We start from the raw sequence: 15,533 nt of genomic DNA, 5'->3' as shown, positions 1-15,533 counted from the left end.
ACTCACGACATACGCTACCGTCTTTATACGATGCGTATACTGAGTCGGCCCTCCATCGTATAAAAGGGCGTAGGCGGAGATCCACACCTATGAGGTGGCAATCGGGTCGGGTTGTCGGGTTGGCGTGTCAGCATACCTCAACCTGAACCCGACCCGTTTATTAAACGGGTCGGCTGTGGCAAACACGAACCCGACCCGTTTAATAAACGGGTAACCCGACACGACCCGCCAATCCATTTAATAAATGGGTTGGGTCGGGTAAACGGGTTTTCAGGTTCGCGGGTCAGGTTGGCGGGTCGACGGATCGGGTTGGCAGGTTGGCGGGTCGGGTTGACGGGTCAGGTTGGCGGGTTGGCAGACTAGCTGGCGGGTCGGGTTGGAGGGTCGACCCACCCGCCTAACCCGTTTATTAAACGGGTCAGGCGGGTTGGCATACCCCTAACACGAACCCGACCCGTTTAATAAACGGGTTAGGCGGGTCGACCCGTTTATTAAATGGGTTCATTTTTTCCAAATCCGAACCCGCCTAAGAGGCGGGTTGGCGGGTCGTGTCAGGTTTTGCCACCCCTACCTATGATGGAGTTCAGATCAGGTGATATCCCAAAACACAGAATTTTGGTGTTTTGAAAATACCACCGTCCATGTTCTTCTTCACTTGCCATTCATTGTAAAAAAGTGGGGCCCACCAGAAATGATGATGTCCTGCTTGCGTAAGGATCCAAGACTATGGATGGTCATGATTATAGAAGACAAAAATTTTGTGTTTTGACGTAGCACCTGATATGACCTCTCGTTCTCTCACTCGCTCTTTATTTCTCGCTCGCTCGCTCCCTCCCTCCTCCTCTGGCTCGTCAGTCGTCACTCTCTTCTGATTCGTCCTTCGTGCCCGTTGGGGGAGCTCGATCGCCAATGAGATCTAGGGTTTCTGGTATCGCTCTGTGGATCGTTTAGGTCTGAGGAGGATCGGATCGGATCCGATTGTAAGCGTCTCTCTCTCTCTCTCTCTCTCTGGGAATCTTCTGAATGGAGCGTTGGCCGATCAAATTTTTGGCAAATGCGTGTTTAAGTTTCGGAATCGGGGTTCGTTTGGGGTCGGATGTAGTGTTTAACTCGGTGTGTATATTTTCTTCATTTTTTTCCAGAGTTTTTTTGGATCTATGAATCTCTCGGTGAAACGTTGAAGATTTTGGGATCTATTTCTCCAATTTTGTAGATATTGCTCCTTTTTCCGCTTTTCCGATCTGCGTTTTAGTTTTCGTTCCGGAGTGGAGTTGTGAATTGTAGTGTCATGGTTCTTGTTTTCATTCTTTAAAGATAATTTCGCATCTGGAAGTGCTTTCTTAATCTTGGCGATGAATTATAGGGTTTGGAGTAGATATTTGGATTTCTCATATTTTTCTTTCTTTCCATTTTCTCCAAAATCCTGGATGCTGGAAGCTTTGCAGAGTCGTTCCTTGTGAGTGTTAAATACGTTTTTTTTTATATTTAGACGGAGAACCGCCCCAAGATCAGAGACCTAGCAGCTCTGGCTCTCCCTGCCGTACTTAGATCACTGTCCTGGTAGCGTAAAACTCCGCGGGCGTACTCTTTGCCCCCAGAAAATCGCCAGGCTTAGGCAAAGGGTGACGTCCATGAGATTTGAACCTAGACAGCCTGTCTTGCAGCTTAGGCCTTATCCCACTACTCCTAACCCCTTTCGGCCTGTTTCTGCTACGGTTAATTCGTGAAATCTGGATTTTTCTCAGTTTTTGACGTTATTTTTTTTCCTATTTGTGTTGAGTGCCTTTGTGCGTACGTGAGTGTGTATTTTCCCCATCGCTAACCGACGCGGCATTTATAATTATTCGCACTATGCGCGTTGTCGGTGGCCTTCTTAACGTGTTCTCACCTGTGAAATTTCCGAGCCTTTTGCGCTGTAAAGTGGAAAGTCATGGGTAAGTAATTATTTTTAACATTCTAATTAAAATTCAATATTGTGAGTTAGAGCTGGGATTCAAGATAGAAAAGTTTGATGCTTGAGAAGATGGGTGAAATGCGTGAAATTTGACCGTCTTCATCATTTGTAACTCTCTTTTAGCTGCTCACATTTTTAAGTTCACTTGTTGCGTTCACTTTTTTTGCATATCTGGTCTGAGATTTGTGAGTTGTATTTGAATAGGGTCGGGTCTCTTAGGCCTGACTTCTGCAGATCTAACTTGATGGGGTGGTAGATCTTGAAGGGTAGGATATAGGGAGAACCGTGCGATTTCTGATATTGGGTCTTTGCTTCGAGGTTTCTGAATTCTGTTTGTAACTGTGCTAGGATCAGCTAGTACCAATGGTTGCGAGCTTTTAACATAGCAAAATCCCAAAAAGGGCTGAAAAAGAGAGTTGGATTAGAGGAAACTTTGAAGCCAAGATGATGAGAAGTCGGCTGGATGGAGCGCAAAAGAAGAGCTTGGTCACTTCCTTGTGCGTCGTGGCGGTTCTTCTCTGTTTCATATTTGTATACTACGGATCGTTCTTTGGATCTGGAGGGAACCGCGGCGCGTCGGCGTTTGAGCATGGGAGATCACTAAGAAAGTTAAAATCCTCCTATTTGGCCGGGGATGAAGAGGTCAATTCCGTTGATAGGGTTCAGACTCAAGAGGATTCCAGGCTCGAAACGGAGGATGGTGATATTGATTTTGTTCCCAAAAGCTTTCCTGTGAGTTATTCCTGCTGCCACCATACTGGTACTTAGAGCGGCTACTGTTTCACAAATATCGGCTTACTGTTGTAGTTTGTTTTATGCGTGTAAAGGTTTGCGATGATCGGCATTCGGAGCTTATTCCCTGCCTAGATAGGAATATCATATACCAGTTGAGATTGAAGCTGGACCTGAACCTGATGGAGCACTATGAGAGACATTGCCCTCCTGCTGATCGGCGTTATAATTGTTTGATCCCGCCGCCTTCAGGGTACCAGGTGAGAATAGGAAAACTGTTGATATGGTGCGTGTTTCAACACTCTTTGGCCTTTTATATGCTATGACATCTATGATCAAACTCATTGGTAGAAAAACATCACATTCACCTTTGATTTTTTTTCCATATAATGTGCACTTTGCTTTGAATATGCTCCAGCTTAAGCATCCTAATAAATATATCCAAACCATGCAATTTAAAGAATGTCAAGCAGTGACTTAACCATAATAACCTTGCCGTATTGCTCAAAACTGCTTCTATATATATATATTTGATTCTATGATTTAGTCCTGATTTCATGTGTTCTAGAATGCCTCTCTACTATATGTTTCTTTCGGCGTCTTAGTCATATTTTTTTTCCCTTTTTATGTGGCAACTGCATATTGAAGATCCCAATCAAGTGGCCCCAAAGCAGAGATGAAGTCTGGAAAGCGAACATACCTCACACTCACCTTGCCCATGAGAAGTCTGATCAGAATTGGATGGTCGTGAAGGGTGAGAAGATTGTATTTCCTGGTGGCGGTACCCACTTCCATTATGGTGCTGATAAGTACATTTCCTCACTAGCAAATGTAAGACCCATGAGTGCACAATTTTAAAGTATCTTTTTGTGAATTACTTATACATGCTGTCACCTTCAAGTGTTATGCAATTTATCTAGTGCTTGATCAAATTGTCAGATGCTCAACTTCAGTGAGAATATTCTAAATAACAATGGGAATATCCGCACTGTTCTTGATGTCGGCTGTGGAGTTGCAAGCTTTGGAGCATATCTTCTATCCTCAGATATAATTGCTATGTCATTGGCACCCAATGATGTACATCAGAATCAGATCCAGTTTGCATTGGAAAGAGGTATACCTGCATATCTTGGTGTACTGGGCACAAAGAGGCTTCCTTATCCAAGCAGATCATTTGAATTTGCACATTGTTCTCGATGTCGGATTGATTGGCTTCAGAGGGATGGAATACTTCTGTTGGAGTTAGACAGGTTGCTGAGACCAGGTGGCTATTTCTTTTACTCATCTCCAGAAGCATATGCACAGGATGAGGAGGATCTTCGGATCTGGGGACAAATGAGTGATCTTGTTGGACGCATGTGTTGGAAAATTGCTTCCAAAAGAGATCAGACTGTCATTTGGGTGAAGCCTCTAACAAATGATTGTTACGTGAAAAGAGCACCTGGTACTCAGCCACCTATGTGCAAACCTGATGATGATCCAGATGCTGTATGGGGTGTTCCAATGGAAGCTTGCATTACTCCATACTCTGAACGTAAGTGTCATAACTTTTAATTCCTCCTCTCTTAATCTTTTTGCTACTTATGCCTGATAACTGAGAAGATGGAACCTGTAACTGTGCGAAACTTTTTCAAATTTTGTGACAGTGAGTAGGAACTATTATGTTGATTAAACCAAGTTGAGTAGTTTGTGATTTGTGATCTTATGTTCACACTCTTTTGTTATCTGATGACTGAAGTTGCCTAGTAGTGTTAGGATGCATGAATTTCTGTTCACTTTTTTTTTTAAATTCCGACAGTGAAATGTTCATTCTTTCTGTTTCAGAAGCATGAACCAAAGAAAAATGTTTTACAAATAAAGGAGGTGGTGATTAGTTTCTCCTTTTATAACTTTATGTTTATGTTCTTTCTTTCAATTGTACTATCATTATAAATCCAACTCATTTTGGTTTACTTAGGTTCTAGGAGTAGAAACTCCATGAGTTGACACAAAAGCACTTGTCGTGAGCTACAGAAGCATTAAAATCAATGGACCGAACCAGATCCAACTCCTCGGTCTATTATGGATGAGCAAATCAGTTCAATGTTTGTGAATGTGTTTCTCACACTTGGGAGACTTACACAAACATTTTCTGAGGAATCTCGAGCTAAAGTTAGTTGGACTTTATGGAGATTTGAAACTGCAAAGCTCTTGGCAAAGGAATCCCTTAATCTAAATCTCACCAATGGTAATGTGCTTCTTCATCATTCATTGTTGCCAAATATATTAATAGCTATGTTACCGTGATATGGCATTTTAGTTGCCGTACCTGTGTCCACATGGATACGGGTACTAGGCGCAGTGCGGGTGTGCCTGGTACCCGAACCTCAGAAAAAAAACTAAAAAACAACCCCCTCTGAAACCCTCCACTCTCTCTCTCTCTCATCTTCCCCCACTCAGTCTCCTTCTCTCTCTCTCTCTCTCTTATCTTCCCCCTCTCTGTCTCTTCCTCTCTCTCTCAATTCCCCCCTTTGCCTCCCTCTCTCTCGTCTTCCCCCTCCCTCTTGAGAGGGAGATAGGGGGGGAAGGAATCAAGAGGGAGAAGACGAGAGCCAAGGTTTGTAATAAAACAAGAAATATGACAAGAGAGTGCCTCTTATGGGCTTACAAGAACACAATATTCAAAAAGCATAAGGACCACTTATGGGTCAATCACATAAACACATACACATAGGCCACTTATGGGTCAAGAGCACATTAAAAAATATAGGAATGGTATTATTAAAATGCTTTAGAAAGCATTAGCATTACATGAGGGGGCGCACCCCTTTATATACATACAAGATCCCTTGGGACACTCCCCAACGGCTAGAAATAGAGCCATTGAGGAGGTTCCAACGACTCTTAAGGGTTGATTACATTAATGCCCTTCACAATAAATAAAATCCTAGACACTAAAAGATAAATATAAAAAGACTATTGTGTTCCTAGTGGACACAACTTATTATAAGACTGTGAAAAGATTAAAATACCCCTTTGGGTATTTAATTATTACAATGATATATATATTGCAAATATGCATATCTTAACACCTCCCTCAAACTCACGGTGCCACAACCGAGAGTTTGCAAAGGAGAAATTGAAATCTTGGTGGCAAAAGTGCTTTGGTGAAGAAGTCCGCCAATTGATACTCGGTCGATAGATATAGCAATTTAATGTTCTTCTTCAAGAATTCTTATTTGACATAGTGGCAGTCTATTTCAATGTGTTTGGTCCGTTCATGAAATGTGTGACTACCGACGATGTAAATTGCACTTTTGTTATTACAACATAATCTTTAGGATTCTGCTACATGAACACCTAAGTCTTCTAACAATTGTTTCAGCCACATCAGCTCAAAAGTAGTGGTTGTCATTGCTTGGTATTCTGCTTCTATAGAGTACAAGGACACTTTTTGTTGTTTTTTTGTATTTTCACAAAATCAATGAATCTCCTATAAAAACACAAAAACCTGTAGTTGAGCGACGATCATTTATATCTTCTTCCCAATCAAAGTTTGAATTAGCAACAACTTTTAATGAGAAAAAAGATGACAAAACTAATAGTTTTTCTGATATATCTAATAATCCTCGTTACAACACTCATATGTACTGTAGTAGGAGCATGTTGAAATTGGCTAACAAAGTAAATAGCAACAACAATATCAGGACGAGTAATAGAGATATAAAATAAAGCTCCAATCAACTATCTATAAGGAGTTGGATCTTTTAGATGTTTTTCATCATCATTCTTCATTTTGGCATTGATAACCTTTGGAGTATCAACTTATTTTTCATTAGAAAGCCCTGATCGTTCAATGATCTCTGTCGCATACTTAGTCTGTGACAAATAATAATCACGAGGTGAGTAAGCAACTTCAATTTCAGGAAAATACTGTAGGAAACCAAGATATGTCATATTAAAGTTAGCCTTGAGAGCGCTTTTGATATGACTAACTTCTGCTTATCACCTCTTGTAATAATCATGTCATCAACATAGAGAAGTAATATTACTATGTTTGCATTATAAGACTTAACAAACAATGCAGTGCTAGTATAACAAGATTTACAACCAAGTTGTATCATTACACTATTAAATCGATCATACCAAGCCTTAAGAGCTTGTTTTAGACCGTTTAAAGCCTTGCACAACCGAAAGACTTTTTCATGTGTCAACCCTAATCTTGGTGGGAGTTCCATATAGACTTCTTCATTAGGGTTACCATTCAAAAAAGCAGTTTTAATATCCATTTAAAAATAGGTCATTTTTTAATTGAAGTTATAGAAACAAGAGTTCTAATAATGATCATTCGAGCAATGGGAGTAGGGATGACAGTGGACTTGGAGAAAAGGGGCCCCGACCCACCTCACTCCATTTGGAGTAGGGATGGAGGATATGAAATAGAGAATGGATCAGGGATGGAGGTTAAAATCAAAACTCGTGCAGGGATGAAACTCTTTCCCCCGCCCCATCTCCGTTCCTCGTAAAGGAGATTACTATTATATCCTTATACATTATTATAAAATCCTACATATATATTCATAGCTCTAACATAAAACCCTTTCTCAAATCTCTCCTCTCTCCTTCCCCTCCTTCCTCTAACAAGTTGTGTAAGCTCTCATTTCTCTCCTCTCCTTCCTCTAACGACGGAAGGCGGCAGCGGTAGAAGGTGACAACAGTGGAAGGTGGCAGCGGTGGAAGGACCTGGGAAATGGGGCCCTGCCCCACTTCGCCCCATTTAGACCGGGGATGAAGGACATGAAACAGGGAATGAACTGGGGATGAAGGTTAAAATAAAAACTCATGCGGGGATGAAGGATAAAATAAAAACTCGTGCGGGGATGAAGGAGATGAAGGACAAAATTTTGAGACGAGGCGAGGCTGGAGATCATGTCCCCCACACTCGCCCCGGTCCACTGTCATCCCTAAACGAGAGCAAAAGTTTTATCATAGTCTATTCTGTACTCTTGACTATATCCTTAGGCCATAAGTCTAGCTTTATACCTCTCAAATGTCTCATCGCTTTTGGTTTTAATTTTATAAACCCATCTACACCCTATTGTTTTCTTTCCTTTGGGTAATGTTTGAATTGTCTAAGTTTTTGTCTTTTCTAAAACTTCTAATTTATCATTCATGGCTCTAATCCATTTTTGATGGTTTTTAGCACCATTATAAGTTGATGCTTCTACATATGAGTGGATGACCATTAAACATGCTCTATATTTAGGTTTAAAGGAGTCATAAGACACAAACCTACTCGGGGCTTTTGGCATTTCTCATGGATTTTCTAATATTAGATGAATCTATATCTTGACTTTGGGAATATACATGGAGGATGATCTTCGATACATCGATTATAAGTTTGAACTTTATTATGTGAATGCTCTATGCCATCAAAACCTTTTCATTCTCATGTGCACCATGAGTGACCTCATTGTCACTCTCATGCACGTCATGAATGTCATTACCAGAGTTACCGGAAACACCTAGATAAGTGGTGAAGCGCGAAACGTCGCTCTTTCGAAATGCGCGGGGAAAAGACATTTTTTGGGAAGTGCGCTTCTTTTTTATGGGAAATGCACTTTCCTTTTATGGGAAGCATGCTTCCCTTCGCGCTTCCCCCCATTCAAATTTTTTTGTATTTTTATTTATTTTTTCTCTTTTTTCGCTTCCCCCTCGTTTCCTAGGTCGCTTCCGGTTCGCTTCCGAGACGATTCCTGATTCGCTCCTAAGTCGTCCCACGCTTCCCGCTTCTTAAAATTTTGAAAGTGCCTCGCTTCCCGCTTCCTTCCCGCTTTCGCTTCCCGTATCGCTTCTCGGTCCTGCTTTCTCAACTAGCAACCATGGTCATTACTATCAAGATTGACAATTTTATCATGTAGATTAGCAAGGTCAAAAAGAAATGAATAATCATAATGTTCTTTGTTTTTATCTTTATTAAACCCATTTTTATTTTCAAGGAACGTGACATTTCTTGAAATATATAGCTTTTTTTTTCTTATTTCATAACATCTATACCATTTTTGGTTATAGGCATATCCCAAGAAAACACAAGGTATAACTTTAGTGGGAGGAGGAGACATAAAAAGGAAAAGGAGAGAGAGCGGAGGAGGGAGAATGGGGGATGCGCCTTTAGATGGAGCCAACCTCCTTATATTTTCAATATTCCAATATATAAGTACAAGAGGGGGGTTAGGCCTTTTTATATGGACCACCTTTACTTGGGCTTTAAACAACCTAGCCTAAATATGAATTCCTCTTGGTTACTAAAGTAGTAGGTTAAGACTTCGGTCTAGCGAATCAATATTAGCCAAACCTTGCGCTTCAATCTATTGGCATCTTAAGTAAGCAAACATCAAGCTTAAGCTCACCAAAATGGTACACGTCAAGTTGCAACCTTGTGTTACCTCTTGAGCATAAATAATGTCATGTGCTTGGGAGGTTGTAGCTTTATGGAGTTCGTAGCCCTTGTCCTTTGAGTCAAGAGCCTGAATGGATGCTAGACACCTTATCGGGTAACATAGACTGAGTTTGTGATTGAACCCAATGTCTATAGTTGGTTGTGCTAGGATTGCACCTGTAATCAAGTGTGAACAAATTGAAACTAGATATGATCTGGTATGATATCAACTTTGAGGTTGGCAGACTAAGCATAGCTCATGGTCATCATATCTTGGGCTTTGAGTATGGGAGCCAAGCTTTGATACTTCAAAGAAGCAAACGGGCTTAACTGCACCCAATTCTTGTAACTGCACCCAATTCTTGTAATTCAGGATCATTGTTCTTTTTTGTAGGATTCATATTGTTACCTTATTTAATGATTTATTATCCAAGATAGGATCAATTTGTTAGAATTTCCATTCTACAGTTTCTTAGATTAGGAAGTTTCTAGGGCTTAATGTTCAACAGGTGGTGGTCAGAAAACTTGAGCTGGAAAGGAGATTGCGTGGACTTGGGAAAACTGTGTACTGAAATTTGATTGTTGTTTGGGTTTGGTGAATTGGTGCCTAATTTGGAACAAGGGTGGGTGTCAATATGAGATCGAGTGAGAACACGATGCATGCTAGACATAGTAAACATGAATTCATGATACAAATCCATAATTTTGATCCAAAAATGACATTGCAATATAGATTATTTGATCTTTGTCTTGAAGAGTTTCTTTTCTCAAGCCCTATTTGGATGATGGGGGACAAAACCTGGGTTTTAGAAAGCCAAGTTTTGCTTTAAGCCCAGGTTTTGGCAAACTTAAGTTTGCTTAAAACTTGGTTTATAACTTGTTTTGGATGTAAAAAAAGAACTAGATTTTTCACATTAAAAAATAAAAAGATGTAATGAAATAGATCTGGCCATTTTTTGGTCACCCACTGGCTGGAAAATTGGCTCGGCTGGTACCATCCATGCTGGACAGACCAGCCTGATAATTTTCTGGCCGGTGGGTGGCTGGAAAATGTCAAAAAATGTCCAAAAGAAAAAAATCCTTTCCTAACTAGCAATGGCTGAAAAACCTCTAAGAAAAGCTTCATCCCTATTCAATTGCATCTTTCAGGATTTATTTTCCGTTGGCCAGTGAGAAAATGACTGGAAAACGGTTAAAATAAAAAAAATGTAAAAAAAAGAAAATGGCTGTTTTCCGGCCATCCAATGAACGAAAAAACTATGAAAGGTGCCATCTATTAGTGTGTGAATTTTCTATATATATATATATGGTTCTGATCCAAGTCCGATCCTAGATATGTTTGTATTGGTTTTGTTATTTATTCTTTGTATTACTGTTTCAACCCTTATATTGTTTGATTTCTTGTATTGTGTTAAAGGGGTATTATTGTAAAGTAGATCTGTGTTACAGTTTTAATATAATAGAGAGGTTTTGCATGATTTCCCAGATTGGGAGTCATGACCCTTTAAGCAGCCCTATTGCCGACTTGCCATCTTCCTTCTCGTTTCAGTGGTTTTGGACAGATTGGGTACCAAAGTTGATACCATCCACTGTCAGTGGCACTTTCAGCTATTAATTCGCCATTGGACGGCCTGAAAATGGCTTACATTTAAAAAACAGTAAAAATCCATGACCGTTTTCAGGTGATGAGTCGCTGGAAAGCTGTCACGATGGTGCTGTGTGGTGAGGGAACTCTATTTGACCCACTGCTGACAATTGTCCAGCCATGTGCTGGCCCAACGACGGTCTGTCAGTTCCTATGTCACAAGTACACACCATTTTGTCTGTATGTCCCTGGTGACACGAGCAGACATGCCGACATGAACACCGACGCATACAACATTTATTTAAAATTTTAATATTACTTTATTATATTTTAATTTTATTTCAATAAAAAAGCTATTTTTATGTTAAAATATTCAAAAAATAGTTTTTATTGATTAAAAAATCAAAACATTTTGTGTCCTCATGTCCTATTTTTGAAAAAGTTTTCGAACTTTCGAGTCGAATCCAAATCCCTCATCCTTGAGTCCACCAATCATTGTGACATAGGTCAGTTCTATCGAGAAATGAGGGAGACAAGGAGAGGTAGAATGGAGTGTCATGAGGGACGGGGCACAAAGGAGCGGTGAAAAGGTACCCCCCCGCCCCCCCCCCCCCCCCCCCCCCCCCAATTTTTTTTAAAACCAGGTTTTGGAGTGGGTTGGCTCCAAAACCTGGTTTTGAAAATGTCATCCAAACCATAGTGACAGTCTCATGTCCTCTTTCCAGTTTAGAATTTTGTGCTTGTAAATTAGCTTATTTCTTAAATATTTCAGAATCGTTGTTCTTTGTGGTCTCTGACGTGAACTTGTTGTCTGTACCTCTATGGTTCATACTTAATTCTTGGTTCCTTTTTTTCTCAGTTTCTTTTTCTAGTATTCTTGGAGATTATACTTTGTGCAAGTTCTCACAGCTAAAGAAGTCTTAATTTCAAAAGATTCAAGGAAAAAATGTTACTGTCGTATGTTCATAATCTGCCAAAGATGGAGAATTAACTTGTGTTCATGCATGGCCTTACAATTCACAGATGACCACAACACCATGGGGAGTGGACTGGTTCCTTGGCCAGCTCGATTGACTGCTCCTCCTCCTCGGCTTGCTGATCTCCACATTACCCCTAGCATGTTTAAGGAGGACACAGTAACTATTGCTGACTTAACAACCTTGAGACACTGGATGCATCCCTAGTTGCATGTTACCATGTATTTACCATTATGGGTTGGCTGTCCATGTGTGCAGGAACTTTGGCAACGCAGGGTTGAGGTTTACTGGAACTTGTTGAAGCCAAAGGTTCAAGAAGACACTCTGCGAAACTTGATGGACATGAAGGCAAACATGGGGTCTTTTGCTGCTGCTCTCAGAGAAAAAAATGTTTGGGTAATGAATGTTGTTCCTGAAGATGGACCAAGCACACTAAGGATAATATATGACCGAGGATTAATCGGCACAACACACAACTGGTAAGAACTCGTATAAAATTACTACTGTCTACGTCACATGGTTACTTGCGTATATTCTTTTAGTGTTTTCCATTTATAATAGTATATATGACAGGAGTAAAACATGGACTATCTGTGTAACATCGATTGCTTTCCCCTTTTTTCTTGTAGTGCATGAACATCTTCATATGGTTGTGGCATGTGAATAAAAAGGAAAAAGAAGAATAACTGCTTCAGAATGCAAGTGTTTGTGTGTGTGGAAAATCTTAGGTTTTCTACTCTGCTTTAAAGTGTTTATCTGAAAGAAATGGCTATTCAAATACGAACAAACTTGGAAATAAACTGAACAGCTGTCTGTTTGTTCATAATTAATTGTAAAAACCAAAGTTGAAGCCCTGCAAAAAAGGGAGACTATACAATATTAAAAGAAAGATAAAATCGGGTTTATGTCAACATATATGCTGTCTCATGGATATGTCAAAAAGGACATGGAACATGGCACTCGTGTGTAATTTTCCATTGAAAACAGTATACAAGGGCACATAACACGAGGCTAGATTTGAGTGTCCATATGACAGTGTAATAAGTTAATTCTAGATTACCTCTTGGCGTATAAAGTTTTAACAGTTTGTGGAAGCCTGATGTGAAATCCGGTAATAACTTTTCTTGAGGAAGCTATATGCCTGATGTTCATAGACTGAACAAATTTTAAGGGAAAAAAGACAAAAGGAAATGCATGCAGAAACTTTGTGACGGGTTGAGATCAGGTGATGTTGAAAATCACCACCAATGGCGATCCTCATTATGGTGGTACGGAGAACCACCTTGGGGAGTCCTTTTAGGCTCCTCTTAAGGGCATTTTCTTACCACCTTTTGGACTCCCTGAAGGGCATTTTCGTACTACCAGGCCATTTTGGTGATACGGACATGCCTCCTTACAAGTTGTGGTGGATATTGAAAATCACTCACTTGATCCCAACCCCTTTTTGACATAATGTCTTACATTTGAATGTGTGATTGTGATCTTCAACTCTTCTGCAATCATGTCAGTTATCATGCCATCTTTTCTCATTATCGATACATATTCATGAATCACAGCCATTGCCCAACCAAAGAAACTTCCAAGCGAGCTGCTTCCATTATTTTTATTTGATATCAGATCCACATTCTCTGAGAACTGCCAATTAACAAAAGACAAACAGGATCATCTTACATAATTGTCATGGTGAATGCTATAAAATTTATCTTCAGTGCTCCACTTTAAGCTGATTTCTGAGAAACTATAGCTCCTCCATACATATCTTCTGATTTGTTGAATATATAACAATAAAGATTAAAATACCTGTAAAAGTTTCCGACCTATTGGTATGATAGTATCAGCACTGCTACACAATGAAGTGTAGGACATATCAGAAGCTGATATTTGGAGCCCAAAACTATAAATGAAGAATGTGACTACAGATGCCTGAAAGCAGAAGAATTTGCTTTTCATTAAATAGCTTAAACATGCATGGATTCCTAATAGCCAAAATACTTGCTAAGCACAATTGACGTACCACACACAGCATGTGCTTTGTGTCTGATGGTGGTGCAGACTGTGCAGCAACAATACTACCTAGCAATGGTTGCTCTTCAGGGGCTCGATCAAGACTGGAGACAGGTGCTCTTTTTCCATAGCCCCGTTGATATGCCATGTATGACCTTGCTGTAGGAGTAGGGCTACTTACTAGAGATCTCGCTGAGCTGCAAGGTTTGGATGGGTGCTCAAGATAATGATGTATAAAAACAAATTGATGAAACAAGATTGAAAGACCAATAGGTATACACTGCAAAAGAAACCACTATACATCATAAAGTTCAAATGTCTACACATTACACTTCCCTTTTCCCCCCTTTTCTTATTGGTGCTTGAACCTCAACTTTTCTGGTTGATCATTTAAATCCTCATGAAATTAGAATTCCTGATGCTTGATTTCTCTGCAACAGGTGCGAGGCATTTTCTACTTACCCACGAACGTATGACCTCCTGCATGCTTGGACTGTGTTTTCTGATATAGAGAAGAAAGGATGCAGTGTGGAGGATCTGCTCATTGAGATGGACCGTATGGTCCGTCCAACTGGTTTCATCATAGTCCGTGATAAAAAATCCACCATTGATTTCATTAAGAAACACCTACCAGCATTGCACTGGGAATCAGTGGCTGACGCTCAGCCTGAAGCAGAATCAGATGAAGATGAGGCTGTCTTCCTGATCCAGAAGAAAGTGTGGCAATCATCCACGAATTTCAGGGATTCCATGTAAAAATTCTTCTGGCTTTCTTTGGATTTGTCTTTTTTTTTCCTCCACCAGCTGATGCACGTCCCTAGTATGGCCAAAAGTGCTTATATAATTTATCCCCTTCAGTGTTGTTTTTGTCTAGTTTAGTAGAGCAGATACTACTGTTTGTGTAGTGAAAGGAAGAATCCATTCAGAACTAAGTTTCTTTTCCCCCTTCCCATGTCAACGTTTCAGTATTCTTTATTTAAGGAATGCCAAATTCATAAGTTGGTTTGGAGACATTTATGCTTTTTGTTGTAATGACCTTGCCGATTGAGGGAAACGTGAATGCTAAATAAATGGTCTGAGTTACAGCATCCGCTACTGCACACGCATAGGACTTTTGGGGTTTTGTTTTGATATATGACTTTGATATGCTGATGACCTGATAATGTTGGGACCATAACTTACGAGAGTAAGTAGTGCAAGCTTAGTGATAAATTTCAGCAATATTTTAAAAATATTATAAAAACATGATATTATAGTTCTCATTTTAAACAGCAAAAATATCGCTATTTAATTGTGCTATTTACATTCGTCTTGGCTATATCATGATTGAAGAACATATTATTTTTGCTTTTTATGTATTTTACCTTTTATTTTTTACATAATTTTAAATTCATTTATTTTGCTGATAAGTGAGAAAAACCAAAAAATTCAATTTCTCATGAGAATTTGGGTGCCACTATTTTGCTCTCTGCCGGCCAGTCTGACACGGTTCAAACCCAAAACATGACTTGGCCAGTCTGTTGCCATTAGGGTGATCCGAACCCAACAAAGACTTGGCCTAACAATGATAGGCCAGGCCTTTGTAACTTACAAACTTGGATCAAAACCTGCCTCTTTAATCTATTAAGAAAGTGATTGGGCTTAGGTCGAATCAGAATTCAATTCAAACCCAAAAAAAACATTAAAAAGACCGTTAATTTTTCAATCGAGTTAACCAGTTGTTTTGACGGCCACCAAACTTCCCTCAATAGAGTATCAAAGCCCATCCACTGGCCCAAGATAATTTGGGTGGAGATGTATTTTTAATGGCTTACTATTGGCAGCAAATAGGATTTTTTCTTTTTCAACACAAACCTGGGTCAA

At 39.9% G+C, this 15,533-nt stretch overlaps 1 protein-coding gene across 3 annotated transcripts; it reads left to right on the top strand.

The window, feature by feature from the left end:
* The first annotated feature begins 840 nt into the window (after positions 1 to 840).
* LOC149813965 (putative methyltransferase PMT8) lies at positions 841 to 14,684 on the top strand. Of its 3 annotated transcripts, none has more exons than XM_089992408.1 (8): positions 841 to 980; positions 2,303 to 2,686; positions 2,782 to 2,946; positions 3,335 to 3,517; positions 3,626 to 4,220; positions 11,713 to 11,825; positions 11,925 to 12,145; positions 14,111 to 14,684. In XM_089992408.1, the coding sequence occupies exons 2-8, from the start codon at positions 2,399 to 2,401 to the stop codon at positions 14,424 to 14,426; spliced, it is 1,881 nt and encodes a 626-aa protein (XP_089848534.1). In that variant the 5' UTR covers positions 841 to 980; positions 2,303 to 2,398; the 3' UTR covers positions 14,427 to 14,684. The 3 variants fall into 3 exon arrangements, with proteins under 3 accessions (XP_089848534.1, XP_089848536.1, XP_089848535.1); XM_089992410.1 differs by having other exon boundaries at positions 849 to 980; positions 2,309 to 2,686; XM_089992409.1 differs by lacking the exon at positions 841 to 980 and having other exon boundaries at positions 2,159 to 2,686.
* The last annotated feature ends 849 nt before the right edge of the window (positions 14,685 to 15,533 follow it).

The sequence above is a fragment of the Nuphar pumila genome, chromosome 16, assembly GCF_984573655.1.
Source record: "Nuphar pumila chromosome 16, dmNupPumi1.hap1.1, whole genome shotgun sequence".
NCBI classification, from domain to species: domain Eukaryota; kingdom Viridiplantae; phylum Streptophyta; class Magnoliopsida; order Nymphaeales; family Nymphaeaceae; genus Nuphar; species Nuphar pumila.
Note: the sequence above shows the minus strand (reverse complement) of the source record. Positions and strands in the feature narration are given on the sequence as shown.